Source organism: Dipodomys ordii, unplaced genomic scaffold, assembly GCF_000151885.1.
Source record: "Dipodomys ordii isolate 6190 unplaced genomic scaffold, Dord_2.0 Scaffold15, whole genome shotgun sequence".
Classification (NCBI taxonomy): domain Eukaryota; kingdom Metazoa; phylum Chordata; class Mammalia; order Rodentia; family Heteromyidae; genus Dipodomys; species Dipodomys ordii.
The window spans coordinates 13,227,621-13,245,626 of NW_012267231.1; the positions used below are offsets into that span (position 1 = coordinate 13,227,621).

The following is an 18,006-nucleotide window of genomic DNA, read 5'->3' on the forward strand; positions in this document are numbered from 1 at the left end:
ACTGTATGGAGCACAGCTTAGATACTATGTGTGTACCTTGCACGTGTCCTACGTATGCCCTTCGTGAGTCCTGCACCTGTCCTGTGTGTGTCCATGTGTCCTGTGTATGTCCCATGTGTGTCCTACGTGTCATGTGTGTGTCCCGTGTGTGCCCTGTGTGCTCACATGTGTCATACATGCCCTACATGTGCTACATGAGTGTCCCACGGTGCCCCACGTGTATCATCTGTGTGTCCTGTGTGTCATACGTGTATCATGTGTGCCCAACATGTGTATCATGTGTCCTACATTGTCCTGCACATGTCCTATGCACCGTCCATGTGTCCCACATTTTGTCCTATGAGCCACACACATGTCATGCATGTGTCATGTATGTCCTGTGTGTCCCCCCCCCACATGTCCCATGTCTGTCCTGCATGTGTGGCTGCTTTTCTGTTGAAAGACACGTTAGGACCTCACTCTTTCTGGAAGGTAGCCGAGCGTGTAGAGCCAAAGTGGGCAATGTGCAAACATGCGTCCACTAGACTTTCCTCCTGAGGCCTGCAGAAGGCCCGTCCCCTGCCATGTCCCGAGGGTAGACACCCCCGGCTCAGCTCTGCGTGGCTGACCTCAGAGCCCAGAGCAGTGCCCAGCACAGTGCCCAACCCACTGCCCCGTGCAGTGCCTAGCGCAGGCACTTCCTGAAGCGGTGGCCAGCCTGACCCATGTCTCCCTGGCCCCTCACAGATGTCCTGGCGTCCGCAGTACCGCAGCTCCAAGTTCCGGAACGTCTACGGGAAGGTGGCCAACCGGGAGCACTGCTTCGATGGGGTCCCCATCACCAAGAACGTGCACGACAACCACTTCTGTGCCGTCAACGCCCGCTTCCTGGCCATCGTCACGGAGAGCGCGGGAGGCGGCTCCTTCCTGGTCATCCCCCTAGAGCAGGTAGGAGGCCTGGGCTCTCCTGGGAGCCGGGAGACTGGACACGGCTTTCCACAGTGCGCCCCAGGGGGGCCCGGGATGGTCTCTGCCCTGGTGTCCGCAGCCTCCTCCCCGGGATGGACACACTGGTCCAGGGCCAGCATCCACAGCTTGGCATCCTGCCTGGCCTTCTGCGTTGGTTCTGGAGGGATGCAGACGCCACCGTGGGGGCACGGGGTACCTGGGAAAGTGATGCTGGATTCACAGCCTCCTGCCTCCGTCTGCACCTCTGCCTTTGGGGCTGCTCACGTGAACGTGGCTCAGCCCAGATCTGGTGATGTTAAAGCTGTGGACACTCAGGAAGAGGCCGCGGGGCCCCGTGGGAGGTGGTGTGCCTCAGGACAGCGCCGCTGCTGTCAGCCCTACTCGTGTATGGCTGAATTCCCCTCCTGCCACTCACCCCACTCCCGCTGTGCTCAGATGCTTGAGCAAGGTGAGGGGGACTGTTTCTGAGATGCCCCCAGCAACTGCTGTGGGGTCCGACTTGTGGTTTTCCCCCATAGGGCAGGGGTCTAAGGCAGATCTAGGCCAGGCCCTCCTTCCCACCAGAGGGGCAGTAGCTGACCCCCAGGACAGGGCCTGGCAGGCAGGGCTCTGAGGACCAGCGGCTGGTGAAGGTATGGGTGTGGAGGGGGAGGCAGGGAGGGGAGGGGACTGAGGTTGATGAAGGCATGTAGGGGGGTGGGGAGCAGGGAGGGGTGGAGACAGCCATCTGACTTCCTCCAGGTGTTGGTAGCTCTGCTCACTCTTATACCCCACAAAGGGGTGGAGAAGGGGCTAGGGCGGGGACACTGTTGATTAGAGCCATGTCTAGGCTCTCCATTTATCCCGCAGGAGGAAGAAGGAATGACTCCCAGGAAAGGGGAGGTTCGTTTATCTTCAGTTTCCCTCCTTCACACAGAAATCTCCCCTAAAAGAGTTCTGTACATTCGTGAGCACACTGAAAAGACTTTGGCCACTTCCCGAGGCCCCTGATGGGTCTTTGCACTTTGGTGAGGAGCGGTGAATGTGTGATATTCTGCCCTCTGCAATCGGCAGGCCACAGAAAAGGTCTCCTTTGTGTTCTTTAAAAAAAAAAAAACAAAAAACGCTGGGCATGTGGCTTAGTGATACAGTGCTTGTCTAGCATGCATGAAGCCCTGGGTTCGATTCCTCAGTACCACATACACAGAAAAAGCTGCAATTGGCACTGTGGCTCAAGTTGGCAGAGCACTAGCCTTGAGCAAAAGAAGCTCAGGGACAGTGCCCAGGCCCTGAGTTCAAGCCCCAGCACTAGCCAAAACACACACACACACACACACACACACACACACACACCCTCCCCAGTGCTGTCAAGTGCCTCCTGTCTTCCTTTCTTGCTTCTTTGAGAGGTTCTGGCAGAGGAAGGGAGAACTTGCAGCACCCCAACACCCCCTGCCCAAGGTCCCACATTCTAGAAAGCCCAGAATTTTTCAGGAGCCCAACTCCCTCAAAGCCAGCTTACTAGGACTAGAGCTTTTATGATTTAAAACATCTGCAGGTAGCCATGTGCTGGTGGCTCATGCCTGTCATCCTAGCTACCCAGGAGGCTGAGATCTGAGGATCAAGGTTCAGCCCAGGCAGGAAAGTCCGAGAGACTCTTATCTCCAATGAACCACCAGAAAGCCAGAAGTGGTGCTGTGGCTCAAGTGGTAGAGCGCTAGCTTTGAGCTGAAGACTGAGGGACAGCGCCCAGGCCCAGAGTTCAAGCCTCATGACTGACTAAAAAAGCCAAACAAAAACTCTGCAGGGCACAGCCCTAGCCAGAGGTTCGGGGACACTCGCCCTGGTCCAGCCACCCATCCTCTGATCAGCAGGGAGGACCACCCCCATCTTTCACCAGGAGAAACTGGGGCTGCAGAGGCACTCAGGAGCAGGAGCTGGACCCCATGACCTTTCACTGCCAGGAAGCCGGCCAGTGCCCCAGCCTGGCTGCCAGCAGATCCCCGACAGAAGGGACTTGTCCTCAGCTCTTGTTCCGGCTGCTGCTGTGAAGGCCGGAGCCTGGTTTTCCCTAGTTAGCATTCAACCCCCGGCTCTGCCTCTCTGGAGAAGACATTAAGCTGCAGATGGGGTACAATCAGCACCCTGATTGCCTGGCCCAGCTCAAGGGGGCTGAGGAAGGTGGGAGCTACCAGGCACACTGCCCAGAGGCCTCATTAACCACAGGTCTCCCTGGGTGCTCAGCCTGAGGCTCCAGAGCCCAGGCTAAGAAGATCAGGGAGGAAGTACAGATGGGAAAATAAAAAAATCAGAGGCTCAGAGAAGTCTTGACTCCTTGGAAGCTGCACAGCACATGAATGACAGAGGAGAATTTGAATTCAGGTCTCTCTCCCAGCTGTACACCTGCCTGCCTCGCAGAGGGGGTGGGGAGGGGCCTTTGTCTATACTCCTTGTAGGATCGGTGCATAGCACCAGCTTCCTTGAACCCTTGATGTGCTGGCCATACCCATCCAAGCCTATGGGTGTCCTGTGCTTGCTGTCCTGGCTTTTCTAACTGTGGAGTCACAGCCAGAGGCCGGTGGCCTCTAGCTCCCAGTGTGTCCGAGGCTGATGGATATTAAAAAGAAGGGTGAGGGGAAGCCAGCCCAATCCTAAGAACTATTACAAAACTGGACGTCCTGCCGTCCAGAGCCTTCACCCCCCCTTCAGGCCTCAAGCGCTCCCTAACAGTTTGGAACACCTCTTCTGCTGCCCCCTAAAGAGCCCCAAATCTCTCCTCTCCCAGGGAATTCAGAGTCTTCCCTAAATCCATTTTTCAGATCTTTCTTCAATTGCTCTTTGTTCTCCAAGCTGCCTTCCGCTTGGTGTGATTTGCATCTCAAAGCCTGTGACAGGCTGTACAGTAAGTGACTGGGGGGGGGCAGAGAGAGAGAGAGGAGAGGGGGAGAGAGGAGAGAGGGAGAGAGAGAGAAAGGGAGAGGAGAGAGAGAGGGGGAGAGGGAGAGAGGGAGAGAGGGAAAAGGAGAGGGAGAGAGGGGAGAGGGGAAGAAAGGAGAGAGAAGGGGGAGAGAAGGAGAGGGAGAAAGAGAGGGATTGGGGGAGAGAGAGAGAGAAAGGGAGAGGGAGAGAGAGAGAAGTCATGACTACTTTATTCAGTTTGTCGGAGGCAGGAGATTGACAGCCTTGCTCTGTGGTTTTCCCTTTTTTGGAAGAATGGCTGCTTATTTTTTAAGAAAAGCAAAGGCAGATGGTTCAGCAGAAATCAAGCGTGGCTCTCTTGTTTTGCTTCCAGTGCATGGGGTCCAGCTTCCTCTGGTTTGGGGGGGGTTAAGATCCCAGGGCTAAGAGGTGCAGCACTGGCTGAGGGGGACCAGGGGAGCCTGGACCCCAACCCACCCCTTTGCGGCACTGTCCTGACTCCATTCTTCCAGAAAAAACAAACCCAGCCTGGGAGCTGAGAACTCTAAATCTGGGTTGTGTCCTGACGCTGCCCCGGCCTCCAGCCTGGACCCGCAGCAATTCCCAGACCATTCTGTCTACTCCCCCATTTCCTTCTGAAATCTCAAGCCCTCTCCTCAGACAGAAACCATCCTGTGCCTCAGTTTCCCCATTTGTAAAAATACTCCGGGTACTTTTTCTCGGAGTTCTCTGGTGATTCACTAAGGTGCTATCTTTAAAGCCCTGAGCCATAGCCTGGCATACAGCGTGTGTTCAATACCCAGCAGCCATGGCAATGCCAGACGCTCCTGCCTGACCCCTTTCTGCTCTGCCAGTTGGCCCCTGAGCTGGGCTGGGCTGTGCTGAGCTTTGAATCTACAGCCAGCCTGGAGGAGTCTTGTGTTTGTTTTCTTACTACCATCTATATTGTCACTGCCCTGTATCTGCCAGGCACAGCCTCACCAGCCTACACAGAAAGCACACGGAAGAGAATCCATGCTGCCTGGAATGGGAAGGGGGTGCAGCCCCCTCCCACCAGGGGTCAGGCTGAGGTGGTTGCACAGCTTGAGTGTTGCCATGGGAGGTGTGTGGAGGGCTTAGGCCCACCCGAGCCCTGCGGTGCCATTCGAGGGTAGTGAGTACATTGGTTAAGTTCAGGATGGAATGCCAGGAGTCCGTGCCCTGATTCAGCTCCCAGCGAGGTCTATACACAGGAGCCATCATCTCGGCTCTGGGACCAAGCTGGAATCGCACATGAAGGCTTTGTCCGTCTTCTGCCCATAGCAAGGGTTCCAAGATCGCCTCTACTTCTTCTCGCTAAGGTAAGCTCCAGCTTGGAGAAAGAGAGGGACACTAGGAACTGGGCATCTAGCTGGTACAGACAGAAGGCCAGGCTGTTGAATGGGTATGAGTTGGACAGCCTGGAGCCACACGATGCCCCCTGGCCCACCTCCCCGGGACCTAGCTGCAGTGTGACGTCAATGCATCACGGGTCACAGGACCAACAGTTACGGTGTGGAGGCAAAGATGGAGACCATTTTTCCGAGAAGATAAAGGCTAAACCAGACTAGTGCCAGAAAGGATTCGGAGGGTGAGGGAGGGGAGACTCTCGTTTTTATACAAGCTGGTTCCACACAAGAAAATCAGGTCATTAATCAGAAAGGCAAAGATGGGGGAGGGAGGCAGGGGAGAATGTCAGCCTCAGGCCTGGTGGACAATTTCCACCTTGTTATCCATCCACATACCCACACCTGGTCTGCCCAAAACCCGCATCCCAGTAGACAGCCTTGCCTAGACACATTCTGGCTAAATAGCTCCAGGAAAGTCTTTGCGGAGAACATAGTTACCAGGGAGGGGCAGCTGGGTCTACATCACCTGCTTGTACCAGGACAAATCCCAGCCTCCAAGAGGAGACAGGTCCCATGCCAGCTTGCTCAGTGTGTGCCGGGCCCCTTTCTAGGAATGCTGCACTGCTGTTTCTGAGTGCAAAACCTCCTTCTCCACGGCTCCTTTGTCTTGGGGCCCTGCCCTGGGTTAGGGCCATGGCTGGGTATGTAGAATGAAGCCTCCGGCCTGCCCCGCCCCTCCCCAGGCCTGGGGGAGAAGAGGCAGACACCTCCCGGGTCCCGCTGAGCCTGCCCAAGGGACCCCCAGCCCCACATGGGCCATGACTCCAGTGTTCCAGGGCGTAGACATGACATCGGTGCCCGAGGGGCATTAAGACTGGGTCTAAGGCGCCTGTCTTGAAACAGAGCATCTCCTAGTCCCAATAGGGCCTGAGGCCTTGGCCAAGCCCCCTACCCTGGTCTTTTTCCAGCAGCTTCCAGAACAAAGGCTTTCTGTGTGCCTGGCCTAAGAAACCCCAAGCTTGGTCCAGTCCTGCAGGGCTGCAGCCATTTCCTGATGGCCTCCTCTTGTCCCAGCCCCTTAAAGGTCACCTGCAAGGGGGCAGGGGGAGGGAGGAAGGGGTTGTTCAGATCTTCCACAGTCTCGGGGAAATAAGAGCTGCGCTGTGGCATCCACCCTCAGCCCAGACCTTGATTTTAGTTGCTAAGCAACCTGTGCCTAAGTTTCTAAGTGGGTCGACAGGTACCAGGGCGGTGGGGGGGAGGGAAGGGAGATAAGGGGGGGAGACAGTGCTTAGAACTTGGAAATTTACAGATGGGAATTCCGAGGCTCAGAGAAGGTAAGAGACCAGGACACCAATGTCTTCAGTGTCCCATTCTATCATCGCCCCCCCTCCACTCTCCACAGGGGAGGTGCCTGGGTGGCAGCAGCCTTTTGGGGCCTTCCCTAGAGAAACATCAGCTGCCCAGATGAGCAGCTGGCACTCCCAGACCTGTTATCTTGGGCGAGTTACCGAATCGGTTGGTGCCTCAGTTTCCCCAACCGCAAAACGGAGACATGCTTGCCCCTACTCCAAGGCAGTTCTGCTGTTCAGTGAGGTTACAGAAAGCTAGGAGGCGCCTGGCCCAGCCTCTGCTCACATTTGGTCTCGGCTCCTGACCTGTCCCCTCCCCCAGCCTCTCTTCCCCCTTCCCCCTGCATACACCTTCCTATCATGACAAGTCTCTGTTTTATGAGGTCACACGTTAGCTTTAACACTTGAAACTGTTGTTCAAAGAAAACAAGTTTTTAACTCTTTGTAGGGGGCAGGCATAGACTGGCTTGGCAGTCTACAAAGCCCATGGCTCCCTCTTCCTTCTCTTGGTACTACTTTCTCTTTCTGGTAATACTGGGATTTGAACTGAGGGCCTCATGCTTATTAGTCAGGCACTGTACCCCTTGATCCAGACCCTTGCCCTTATTTTTCCTTTAGTTATTTGTAGGTAGCATCTTACTGTGTGTGTGTGTGTGTGTGTGTGTGTGTGTGTGTGTGTGTGTGTCAGTCATGGGGCCTGAACTCTGGGCCTGGGCTTTGTCCCTCAGCTCTTCAGCTCTTCAGCTAGCGCTCTACCACTTGAGCCATAGCATCACTTCCAGCTTTTACTGCTTATGTGGTGCTGAGGAATCAAACCCAGGACCTCATGCTTGCAAGGCAAGTGCTCTACCACTGAGCCACCTTCCCAGCCCAGCATCTTACATTTTTGTCCAAGACTGTCCTAGACCACAATCCTCCTACCCTACCTGTGACCTCCCTTGTTCATGGAATTATAGGTGACACCCATTGCACCTGGTTCATCGGCCCCTTCCTAAAGTTTATAAGTAGATAAATCAAATGTATGGGACAAAAGAACCTGATTGTGTTGAAATTCAACGATCAGGAAATGGGACTGTACTCATGTAAGTGCCTTTTTGGTGCATTAGATAGCCTGGTCACGTGGGGCCCTCACAAGTAATTAACTTCTTGAGCATACACAGTACTTGGAGGACCCCATAGCAGAAGAGGTCTCGAAGCATCCCTGAGCCTGAGGTCTATTGATGAAAAAACGGTTCTGTGAGATCTCACTTAGGGCTGGTGACAATGTTGCAAATTTCCAACTGCCTGTACAGGTCTGAAGACTGAACCCTGAGGGTCCAGACCCCACATTAAGATCACAGGCAGAACCATAGGTAAAATCAAGCCAAGTGGAGCTACACGGGCTGCAAGCTGGCTGGGAGGGGCTGTGCAGCTGACCTGAGCACCCCCAAACCGGAAATGCACTGTGACTTCAGCCAGGTGCTCTCTCCAAGCCTCGCTTTCCCCAGCTGTAAAAAGGAGCCCTAAGCCTAGTCCTGTGGACGCTGCCATTCTGGGGGTCTATGAGCCTCCTTCCCCTAGCACTGGGTCTGCAGGCGCCTTGGACCAGCCAGGGGGTTGAACAGCTGGGACCAGGCTGGCCTGCTCCCCATCTTGAAGGAGCCAAGGAGCCGCCATGCAGGGCACTTTCCAAAGCGACAGCTGGGTGAGCGTGGCTGGGGGCTGGGTTCCCGCCTGCCATCTGTGCCTCCTTCCTGCCTTCACAGGCTGAGGCCCACGGGGGGTGTGGAAGAGGCCCAGACCAGACAGCAACCTGGGGGGGAAGGGGCTGGCCAGTGAGCCAGGAAAAGCCCACTGTTGGGTGCCCGACTGTCCACTTGCCTTCCCTCCCCCTGATCCTGAAGCCTCTGCGTGGGAAGGAGGTCCGGGTGGCCACTTGGTGGTCATGTGCCCTGGGGAAAGAGGTCTGGGAATCCCAGAAATGCCACCAGAGGTGGCAGGATGCCCCAGACACTTGTGCCTTCCACAGTGGCCATGAAGGAGGGGGCACTGGAGCGTCAGCCACAGAATTTACCACGGTCCTTCCCACCCTCCCAAAGTAAGAAGCATCCACCCAATCCTAGAAGGAGCAGCCACGCCTCTAAGGGGTAAAATGAGGCCCCAGAAACAGAGGAGAGGCAGAGAGAAATACCAAGGGAGAAAAGCTACGGAAGCTACAGAAGGCAAGTTTTCATGTCAGTATAGAGTGATCTGTCAAGCCAGGTAGCGCAGGCCTGAAATCTCAGCCAGTCCAGAGGTGGGAGGTAGGAGGATCATAGTACAAAGCTGCTTGGACAACATTAGCAGGAGACCCTACCTACAAAACAAACTACAAGGACTGGAGGTATGGCTCCAGGAGCAGAGCCTGGAGGGTCTGTGTTCCAAGTACTGGAGGAAAAAACAACTCTGCATGAGTTGGACACTGCTGTGAACCTCAGCTAACTCAGAGTGCTCTGGCAGCCCTGTGCCCAAGAGCCCCTGGCTCCTGGTGGCTCAGCTCTGGGAAGTTTGGCTGTGACATTTCCTCCATCTGGAAGTCCGCTGTAACGGACAGGCAGGCACCCTGCTGCCCTCTGCTGGTGGAGGTTGGCAGTTCAGCCTCCCTCTGGATGTCAGCAGAGGCTGCTCAGCTGGAGCTCAGAGTAGGGTTGACACCCCTGCCAGGAAGGTAGGTGGGTCTGTAATGTGGAGGAGGCCTCTGAGGGACCACCCACCCTCCTGTGAGCAGGTACTGTAGCCTGTCCGCTGGGATTGCACACTGGTGTCTGGCCACCCTGACCAGGCCTATTGCTGATGAGGGCCAAACTCCACAACTCCAGAGAGGCTTATGGGTGGAGAAAGGGAACAGAAAGAAGAACACGGACTTTCGGTGAGGTCCGAGGTCAGAGCTAGCTCTGAGGGCTGGGGTGTGGCTTCGTGACAGAGGGCGTGCCTGCCATGAGGACCAGCACAACCCGTGGCACCACAGAATAATACGTAACACTAATACTAATAGCAATCTGATAAGTGTCAAGAGTAGTGGTGCATCCCTGTAATCCCTGCACTTGGGAGACTGGGGTTGGAGGATCGTGAGTTTGAGGTCAGATTAGGCTGCATAGTGAGACCCTATCTCAAAAAAATAAACCAAAACAGGGCTGGGAAGGTGGCTTAGTGGTAAAGTGCTTGTCTAGCATGCATGAAGCCCTGGGTTCGATTCCTCAGTATCACATAGACAGAAAAAGCTGGAAGTGGTGCTGTGGCTCAAGTGATAGAGCGCTAGTCTTGAGGAAAAGAAGCTCAGTGACATTGCCCAGACTCTGAGTTCAGAACCCAGGACTAGCAATAAGCAGACAAACATAAAACACACAGAAAAGAATTTGGGAGTTTGTACCCTCACCACTTTGTTCTATTACATGGGGTCTGGCAGTGGTGCAGCTTGAGCCAGCAAGCCTTGCTAATGTTCTATGACTTGAGCCATGCCTAGTTAGAGATGGAGTCTCATGGGCTTTTCTGCTCCAGCAGACTTCAAAGCTCCATCCTCTGGATCTCAGCCTCCTGAGACGTCACGAGTGCCTGGCTTTTACCTTCTTTATTTCTCCTCCACCAAAATAGGCATGTTCTTTCTCATAAGACTTGCTCTTATTATTATTGTTGTTACGATGATGATGATGATGATGATGATGATGATGATGATGATGATGATGATGATGATTGCCAGTCATGGGGCTTGAATTCAAAGCCTGAGTGCTGTCCCTGAGCTCTTTTACTCAAGAATAGCGCTCAACCACTTTGAACCGCAGCACCACTTCTGGTTTTCTGGTGGTTCATTGGAGATAAGAGTCTGATGGACTTTCCTACCTGGGATGGCTTTGAACCGTGATCCTCAGATCTCAGCCTCCTGAGTCGCTAGGCTTACAGGCGTGAGCCACTGGGGCCTGGCTGAGACCTGCCCTTATTAAAATCCCCGGAGCTCCCTGGGAATAACTGACAACCACCAAGACCGTTTTCTACATGTTCTCCTCTCTATTCTTTGCATGTTAAGAGCAGCAAGGTAGGACACCAAAGGGACGAATCTTCCGTGGTGGAATTTGTTGGAGGGAGAGTCTGGGACCCTTCCTTCTTAAAGGTCAGTGAAGAAGGAGCTGGAGGAAATCCAGGGCCTGCCCTGTGCCTTTTGTGCCTTCACCCCCAGGGGCTGGAAAGGCAGCCCTGTCCTCAGCTCTGTGAGCCACACTTTAATTGGGAAATAGAGCAGAAGGTAATGCGAGGAAGGCGGCCGTGGTGGAAGAGTCCAGTCTAGCGTGAACGGGTGTTTGTGCCCCTGCAGCGAGCTCCGGGTGCCCTCGGCGGCGGCGGCTGCCTCTGCTTTGGTGTCAGTCGCTAGTGGAGACTTCACAGTAATGCCAGGGCAGGGAAGAGCCAGTGTTCATTTTCTGTCCTCCCAGGTCAGGACTTGGATCTGCCCTTCCCCCAGACCCTCCTAAGGAGAGAAAGCTTCCAAGGACAAAACTGTTCCTGTCATTTCTGGGATCAGTAAGGAACTGAGGGACTTGGCAGTAAAGTCCTGGGTTCTAGTCTTAGCTCTGCCTTTTATTTGCTCCGTCATGTTGACAAAGTCCACTATCCTGCTAAGTCTGCCTCAGGTTTAAAATTGAAATAATAATAATAATATGAACAAATAATGATAACAAGATAATGCCCCCCCAGGGATATGACACAAATAACCTAACCCAATAAATATGTCCATAAACCATAAAACCAGGGCCCACCCAGCCCTGTGTGACCTCAGCTCTGAATTCTCCCTGCTGCTCCCTGAGTTTGGGCAAGACATCTATAACAGAGACAAAGAAGTGGGTGCTGGTGGCTCATGCCTGTCATCCTAGCTACTCAGGAGGCTGAGATCCAGAGGACCAGGGTTCAAAGGCAGCTCAGCCAGAGATTTCATCTTCAAAATAACCAGCAAAAAGCAGAGCTGAGGTATGGCTTAAGTGTAGAGCACCTCTGAAGTAGAAAGCCAAGTCGCTGAATTCAAAGCTGTGTGTGTGTGTGTGTGAGAGAGAGAGAGAGAGACAGAGACAGAGACAGAGATAGAGGCACAGACAGACAGACAGAAAGGTGAGGAGGTACTCAGAACATTCTAACACCTAGCAGATGGCCTGTAAATGTTAGCTGCTATACATGTCCAGCTACAGGCTCACACAGTTAACCTTCCCCCGGGATTTACAAAGTGCCATGCTCTGTCAAAACTAGATACCCAGCAGAGGCTCAAGCAAAACACCCTAGCCTTCCCTGGCCAATGTCCTATAAATCAGGGAAGAGGATAGGGTATGGGAGGGTGGAGTGTCAGAACTTTAAATAGGGTGGTGAGGGATCTGATTGGCTCAGTTTCAGTTAAATGTTCGCCCTCATCCAGTCAGCTGTGTGTATGTGTAAGAATGTGGAACAGAGACAGATCTGGGACTCTGATTGCCTCAGCTTGAATTAGATGCTTTCTCTGGTCCAATCAGCTGTCTGTCTGTCCGTGTGTGTGCGCATGCGCATGCATGCATATGTGCTAAGAGTAGCTCCTGCTTACATTGCTGGGCAGCTGCGTGTGTGGGTGAGGGGTGGAGAGCCGGGGGGCCATGGTGGGAGCCTTGACTTTGAGCTGGGCTTCTTTCTACTTCCCTCTCCTTTTTGTCTCCTCCTCCCTCTTCCCATCTTGGCCTTCAGCTCTCGGACGTCATTTCCCTTTGCTGTCAGGACTGTATGGCAGAGGCGAGAGGCCTGTTTTAATGGCCAGCACAGCCAGCCACCGTCCATGAACCCAATGCTGGATGCCTCCGCATGCAGTCCTTATGGAGCAGGCTGCTAACCCATCACAAAGGCAGGGCAGGAATGCAGGTCCCTGCCACTCCCAGGCTGGTCCCCCATGCTGGCGGCTGCGCGGGTCAGGGAACTTGGGAGCCACCTGGGACTCTGGTTCAGTGGGTGTGGAGGTGGCCTAACAGCTATGTTTTTAACAGAGCCTGTAGGGCTGTGATCTCAGGCTTGGTGCCCTGTGATCCTACCCTCCTGTCTCCCCAGGACATCTGTTGGTACCCACACTTCTTTGCCTTTCCTGCACAGCCTCCTTCACTGTAAATGGCTGCATGTAGAGGAGCCCTGTTTGCCCCCAGTCAGCCAAATGCCAGGATGCCAAGGCTCATGGAGCCAACACAAAGCCCATGGATAGCAGGAGTAAGGCTCAGCGGGCCCAGGTGGCTCAAAGAGACACTGTGGAAAGGGGGTGCTGAGCCCTGCATGGCCTGCAATGGCCTCACAGAGCAGGCATTTCCTCCCTGGCAGGAGGCAGCTATTCTGGGAAAGCTGGCTGGTGGAGGAGCTGGTGGAGGAGGAGGTACTGGTGGGTGGGGGAGGAGCTGGAGGATGGAGGAGGAGCTGGTGGGGGAGGAGGACCTGATGGGTGGAAGGTAGAAGAGCAGCTGGTGGGTGAAGGAGGATGGGAGGAGGAGGAGCTGGAGGGTGGAGGAAGAGCTGGCAGGTGGAGGAGGAAGAGCTGGTGGAGGAGAAGCTGGGGGAGGAGGAGGAGCTGGGGGAAGGAGCTGATGGGTGAAGAAGGAGGGGAGGGGCGGAGCTGGAGGATGGAGGAGTTGGAGGAGGAGGAGCAGGCAGGAAGAGGAGGAGCTGGCAGATAGAGGAAGGATGCCCTGCTCCACCCCAACCTCTGGGATGTGCTTGGAGAGGAAGACTCCTTGGAGAGGCACTTTCTGAGTCTTTGGGCGGGAAAGAAATGGCTGGTGGCTTGGGGCTGGGAACCTGCCCTCTCTGGGTCAGCCCCTGCCCTCTTGTTTACAACACAGCCCTGCCCGGCCCTGTTCTGTGTGCCTCCCTTGCTGGTAGTTTGCCCCTCCTTTCCTTGGATGGGCACCCAGGCCCCGGTCCTTGCTGTGGTCAGGTGGAGGCAGAGCCTGACCCCTGGTTCAGTTGGCCCTGGCTCTCCCCAGCTGTGGAAGACGAGGCTGGGCTGGGCTTCCTTCCCTTCCCAGGCAGAGGTCAAGCCTCCAGAGTTCCTAGGGGGCCAGGCGGCCCCTCCTTCCTTCTCCTTCCCAGTGTTCATTGCAGCGGGAGTTCCGGCTTCGGCACTGGGCTCACTGGCCCGGTGGGCTCCCTGTTGGCTTGAGTGTGGGAGGGATGCAGTCCTACTCGCCTGGCCACGTGACTGTGGTCACCGAGGGAAACTGAGCTTGGCCACGGGCCGCTGCACACGGCAGCCACGTTTGTCCTCCCTAGCAGGTTGTGCAGAAGTTGAGGGCAAAAGATCACACAGTGGGGGTGCTCACCAGAAGCAGGGGGGGGACTGAGAAGGCTCAGAGCAGCTGCGTAGGGCAGGGAAGGGGGAGTCGGGGCTGTGGGCTAGTGAGGGGCCCCTCCCCCAACCACACGGGACACCAGATCTGCAGGAGTTTGCATTTCCTCCAGATGTGAGGGGCAGCCTGGCCATTGACGTCCTGGGGCTTTGCAGCTCTTGGGGGGGAAGGGGAGAGGGGTCCGGTGCAGTGTGGCCCCCTCTGTGCTTTGTAGCGTAGCCTTGGGCCAGGCAGGCACTGGCTGTAGGACTCAAGTCTGTCACCAGTCAGGCAAGGGGGAAATGTCCCCCACGGCTGCCCACCTGTCCTGTTGGAGAGCCAGGTGAGAGGCCCCTGCCCAGAGGGCGAGGTGGGGGGGGGGAGACGGGCGGTGTCAGCAGCAGATTAGGCAATGGGAAGGTTGCCAGCCCCGCCAGATGCGTGGAGGCAGGGAAGATCCGAGTGTGGCTTTCCGCCTGGCGACTTCACACAAACTCCAGGACTTCCCTGGGCCTCAGTTTCCACCTGCACAGCTCAGGACTCCCCAGGGGTTGTGAAGATTCTGGGGGTCTGTTGACAAGCTGATTCACTGTCTCCCCCTTTGCTCAGGGCTTGACCTAGCAGGGAGAGCAAGAAGGCGAGGAAGGGGGTTCCAAGAAGTTAAAGGAGTTGACACCCAAGCTGCAGCCTGTCTTGCTGGGAGGTCCTACTTGGGACGTTAGACTTGGTCCCCTGGATTTGCCTGCAGTCTCACTCCCATCTTGAAGGAGCCAGGACAGCAGAGGTGTCTTCAGGTGGCAGGTGACCTAGCTGCCCATCCCTGGGTCTCAGGAGGATGGCATCACGTGATGTCTCCCAACTGCCAGGTCCAAGGGGTCCACTGTGAGTTCCAGTCCAGCATCTCCAATCTCCATTGTTGCCTTGCTCCTGGCTACTGCCAGGCTTACCGCCCCATCTTTTCCTCAGGGGATCTATGGGTCCTGGGGTATCCTGCCTGAGAATGCTGGAATCACTCTGTTCCAGGGTCCCATGTGTCTCATTCCCAGTCATCAGATCAGGGCCTAGGGGTTTGGGAAATGCAGAGGCCAGGGCTATGTTCAAGGTCACCCAGCCAGTGAGCTTAGGACTCTGCCTCCTGCTTGGTATGTGTTTTCTGCCGTGCAAAGCTGTTTCTCCAGGTAAGAGGAGGTTTTGCTTCCGTGCACAAAATCAGTTCTGCAGTGATGGGAGAATCCTAGGAAGCAGAAAGCGCAGTGCGGGTTGTTTTGAAACAGGCTCACCTCCCAGAGGTTCTGCGGGTTCAGATAAACCCTGGACAGGGCTCAGAGCCCTTACCCACCAAGCCCCAGCAGGCAGCTTGCGGGTGGAGCTAAACCCTGCAGTCGCCAACCTCGGGCCCCTTGCTCAAACCTTGCTTGCAGTGATGCAATTCTGTTCACTTTCACGGATCTTTTCCCTCAGCTTGGACGCGTTCCACGTATTTTAATCACACAGAATAAGCTTCTTTTAGAACATCTGACTTGGGTATTTTCCTTGCATGTTCTTTCATTTTTACATCTAGCATAATTATAGCCGGGTGCCCCTGGTTCACACCTGTAGTCCTAGCGATTCTAGAGACTGAGATCTGAGGATTGCAGTTCAAAGCCAGGAATGTCAGTGAGACTCTCTGTCTATATTTAACAACCAAAAAGCTAGAAGTGGCTCAAGAATTAGCACCCTAGCCTTGAGAAGAAAAAAAGCTTAGCTTCAGGACAGGGCCTAGGACAGGGCCTAGGCCCTGAGTTTAAGCCTTAGGACTGGCACACGCACACACACACACACACACACACACACACACACACACACACACACACACACCCCAAACTATAAAGGTGCCAGTTTCGTCAAGTCTGCCGGCACTACAATTGATATGCTTTGTTGGTGAACACTGCCTGCAGAGAAGTATCTTTTAAGTGTTTCAGAATCCTGAAAACTGATCACTATATACAAGCCTTTATTAAAACTGTGATCACAGCTGGGCACCGATGGCTCACGCCTGTAATCCTAGCTACTTAGGAGGCTGAGATCTGAGGATCAAGGCTCAAAGCCAGCCTGGGCAGGAAAGTCCGTGAGACTCTTATCTCCAATAAACCACCAGAAAACCGGAGTGGCTCTGTGGCTCAAGTGGTGCAGCGCTTGCCTTGAGCTGAAGAGCGCAGGGACAGTGCCCAAGCCCAGAGTTCAAGCCCCACGATTGACCAAAAACAACAACAACAACAAAAAACTGTGATCACATTAACTTACAATCAAACCAATTGGAGTAGAAACAGAAGCATTAAATAAATATTAAATATAAAAATATTAAATTTTAAATATTAAAAATCCATCACTCGGTACCAGGGTGCCACTCCAATCTTGAGTCTGTTTGTTTGTCTGTTACTCTCTAAAGTGAAGACGCATTGCAGCCTGTTGTGGGCGGGCGCTGTGTGACTTGCAGGTGCTCCTAGACTCCCTGGTCTGGGGGCCGGAGAGTCCCTTCTTTATCCTGAAATTTGCACCCATGGGTCTGGTTCCACCTCGAAAACTAGCAAATGCACAAATCCAAGTCTTTCCCCTAAAGACCCCATTGTTAATCATTAAGAAATGAGGAAATAGCAGGTTGGGAGAAGTTTGTTAACTTTCCCAAGGCCACAGTGGGGAAGTGTGATTCCTGCCACCTGGGGGATGGGGCTAGAGAGGGCTGTGTCACAGAAAAGTAGCCAGTGAGCCGGGCACTAGTGGCTCACGCCTGTCATCCTAGCTACTCAGGAGGCTGAGAGCTGAGGATCATGGTTCAAAGCCAGTCCAGGCAGGAAAGTCTGTGAGACTCTTATCTCCAATAAACCACCAGAAATCCGCAAGTGGTGCTGTGCTCAAGTGGTAGAATACTCGCCTTGAGCTGAAGAGCTTAGGGACAGCGCCCAGGCCCAGAGTTCAAGCCCCATGACTAACAAAAAAAAGAAAAGAAAAGTAGCTAGTGAGTGTGGATCATGGGGAGTGGAGAGGGTGTAAGGAACTTGGGTTTGGGGCCTGTTTCTTTTGGTGTTTGGACAGGACCTCAGCATGATTATGAGGCTGGAAATTCTCAAGGTCCACTGGGGCTTCAGTGGACTGGGTCCAGAAGCAGCCAGGGAATTCTGTGATTTTTTTTTTCCAGGACACAGAAAGAAAGTGAAGCTCCGGGGATCCTACCCCAGCTGATCCTACCCCTGCAGGGCTACTCTAAGGCCACTGTTCAACCCTGTCCCCTGCTTTTTGTCCTCCGCAGACAGGCAGGATCGAGCCCAACTACCCCAAGGTGTGTGGCCACCAGGGTAACGTGCTGGACGTCAAGTGGAACCCCTTCATTGACAACATCATCGCCTCCTGCTCCGAGGACACGTCAGTAAGTGGGGACCCACACGCTACTCCTCCCTGCCCTGCTCCAACCTCTTCCTTGCCCTCCCAGCTAGCCCAGATGGGGATGATGGGAGGGTGGTAGAGAAGTCAGTCCATGCAGCACAGGGCAGACCTTATGTTTCTGGTGTGCATGGGTTTAGAAGTGTGACAATGTAGGTGAGAACCAAAAACAAAAAACCTTCAGGTTGTGATTTGGTCCTGGCTGTGCTCTGTGATGCAGGGCAGAGGGAGGAGGGGAGGGATGCAGAGGGCAGAGAGCTGGCAGCCTCTGGGCTTGGCAGAGTGGCATGGTAAATGCCCCCCGGGGCAGTGTGTCAAAGATGCTGTGTATCTATCCCTCCCTTGGGCACTACTGGCTTTCATGGGTATTCAGGGAGGGATCACAGGTCAGGGAGACTTCAGTAGATACCAGGTTTCTGGCCAAACTTCCAGCCAAGCTACAGGGTATACCTGTGCTCACTGGCATAGTCTGGGGCAGGCCACATCCTCAGGATTCTGGCACTTGAAGGAACCCAGAGTTTAGGTTCTCTAGTCTTTCTAGGCTGGACAGTGAGCTTCTGAAGGCAGAAGCTCTGAATCCAGGCATCTAGCACATGGCCAAATGTTGATGGATGGATGGATCAGTAGATATATAGATGGATTGATGGGTGGATAGATGAGTGGATGGATGAGTAATTGGATGGATGGGTGGATTGATGCATA

At 54.4% G+C, this 18,006-nt stretch overlaps 1 protein-coding gene across 2 annotated transcripts in view; it reads left to right on the forward strand.

Moving 5' to 3' along the window:
- The first annotated feature begins 725 nt into the window (after positions 1–725).
- Positions 726–18,006, forward strand: part of Coro2b (coronin, actin binding protein, 2B) — a 32,326-nt gene continuing 15,045 nt past the window's right edge. Inside the window, exons 1-2 of one of the 2 annotated variants that reach the window (XM_013012011.1) lie at positions 726–927; positions 17,174–17,290. In XM_013012011.1, coding sequence (XP_012867465.1) covers positions 727–927; positions 17,174–17,290 — 318 coding nt within the window. In that variant the 5' untranslated portion in view covers position 726. The remainder of the gene's footprint in view (positions 928–17,173; positions 17,291–18,006) is intronic. The other variant, XM_013012012.1, reaches the window with a different exon arrangement.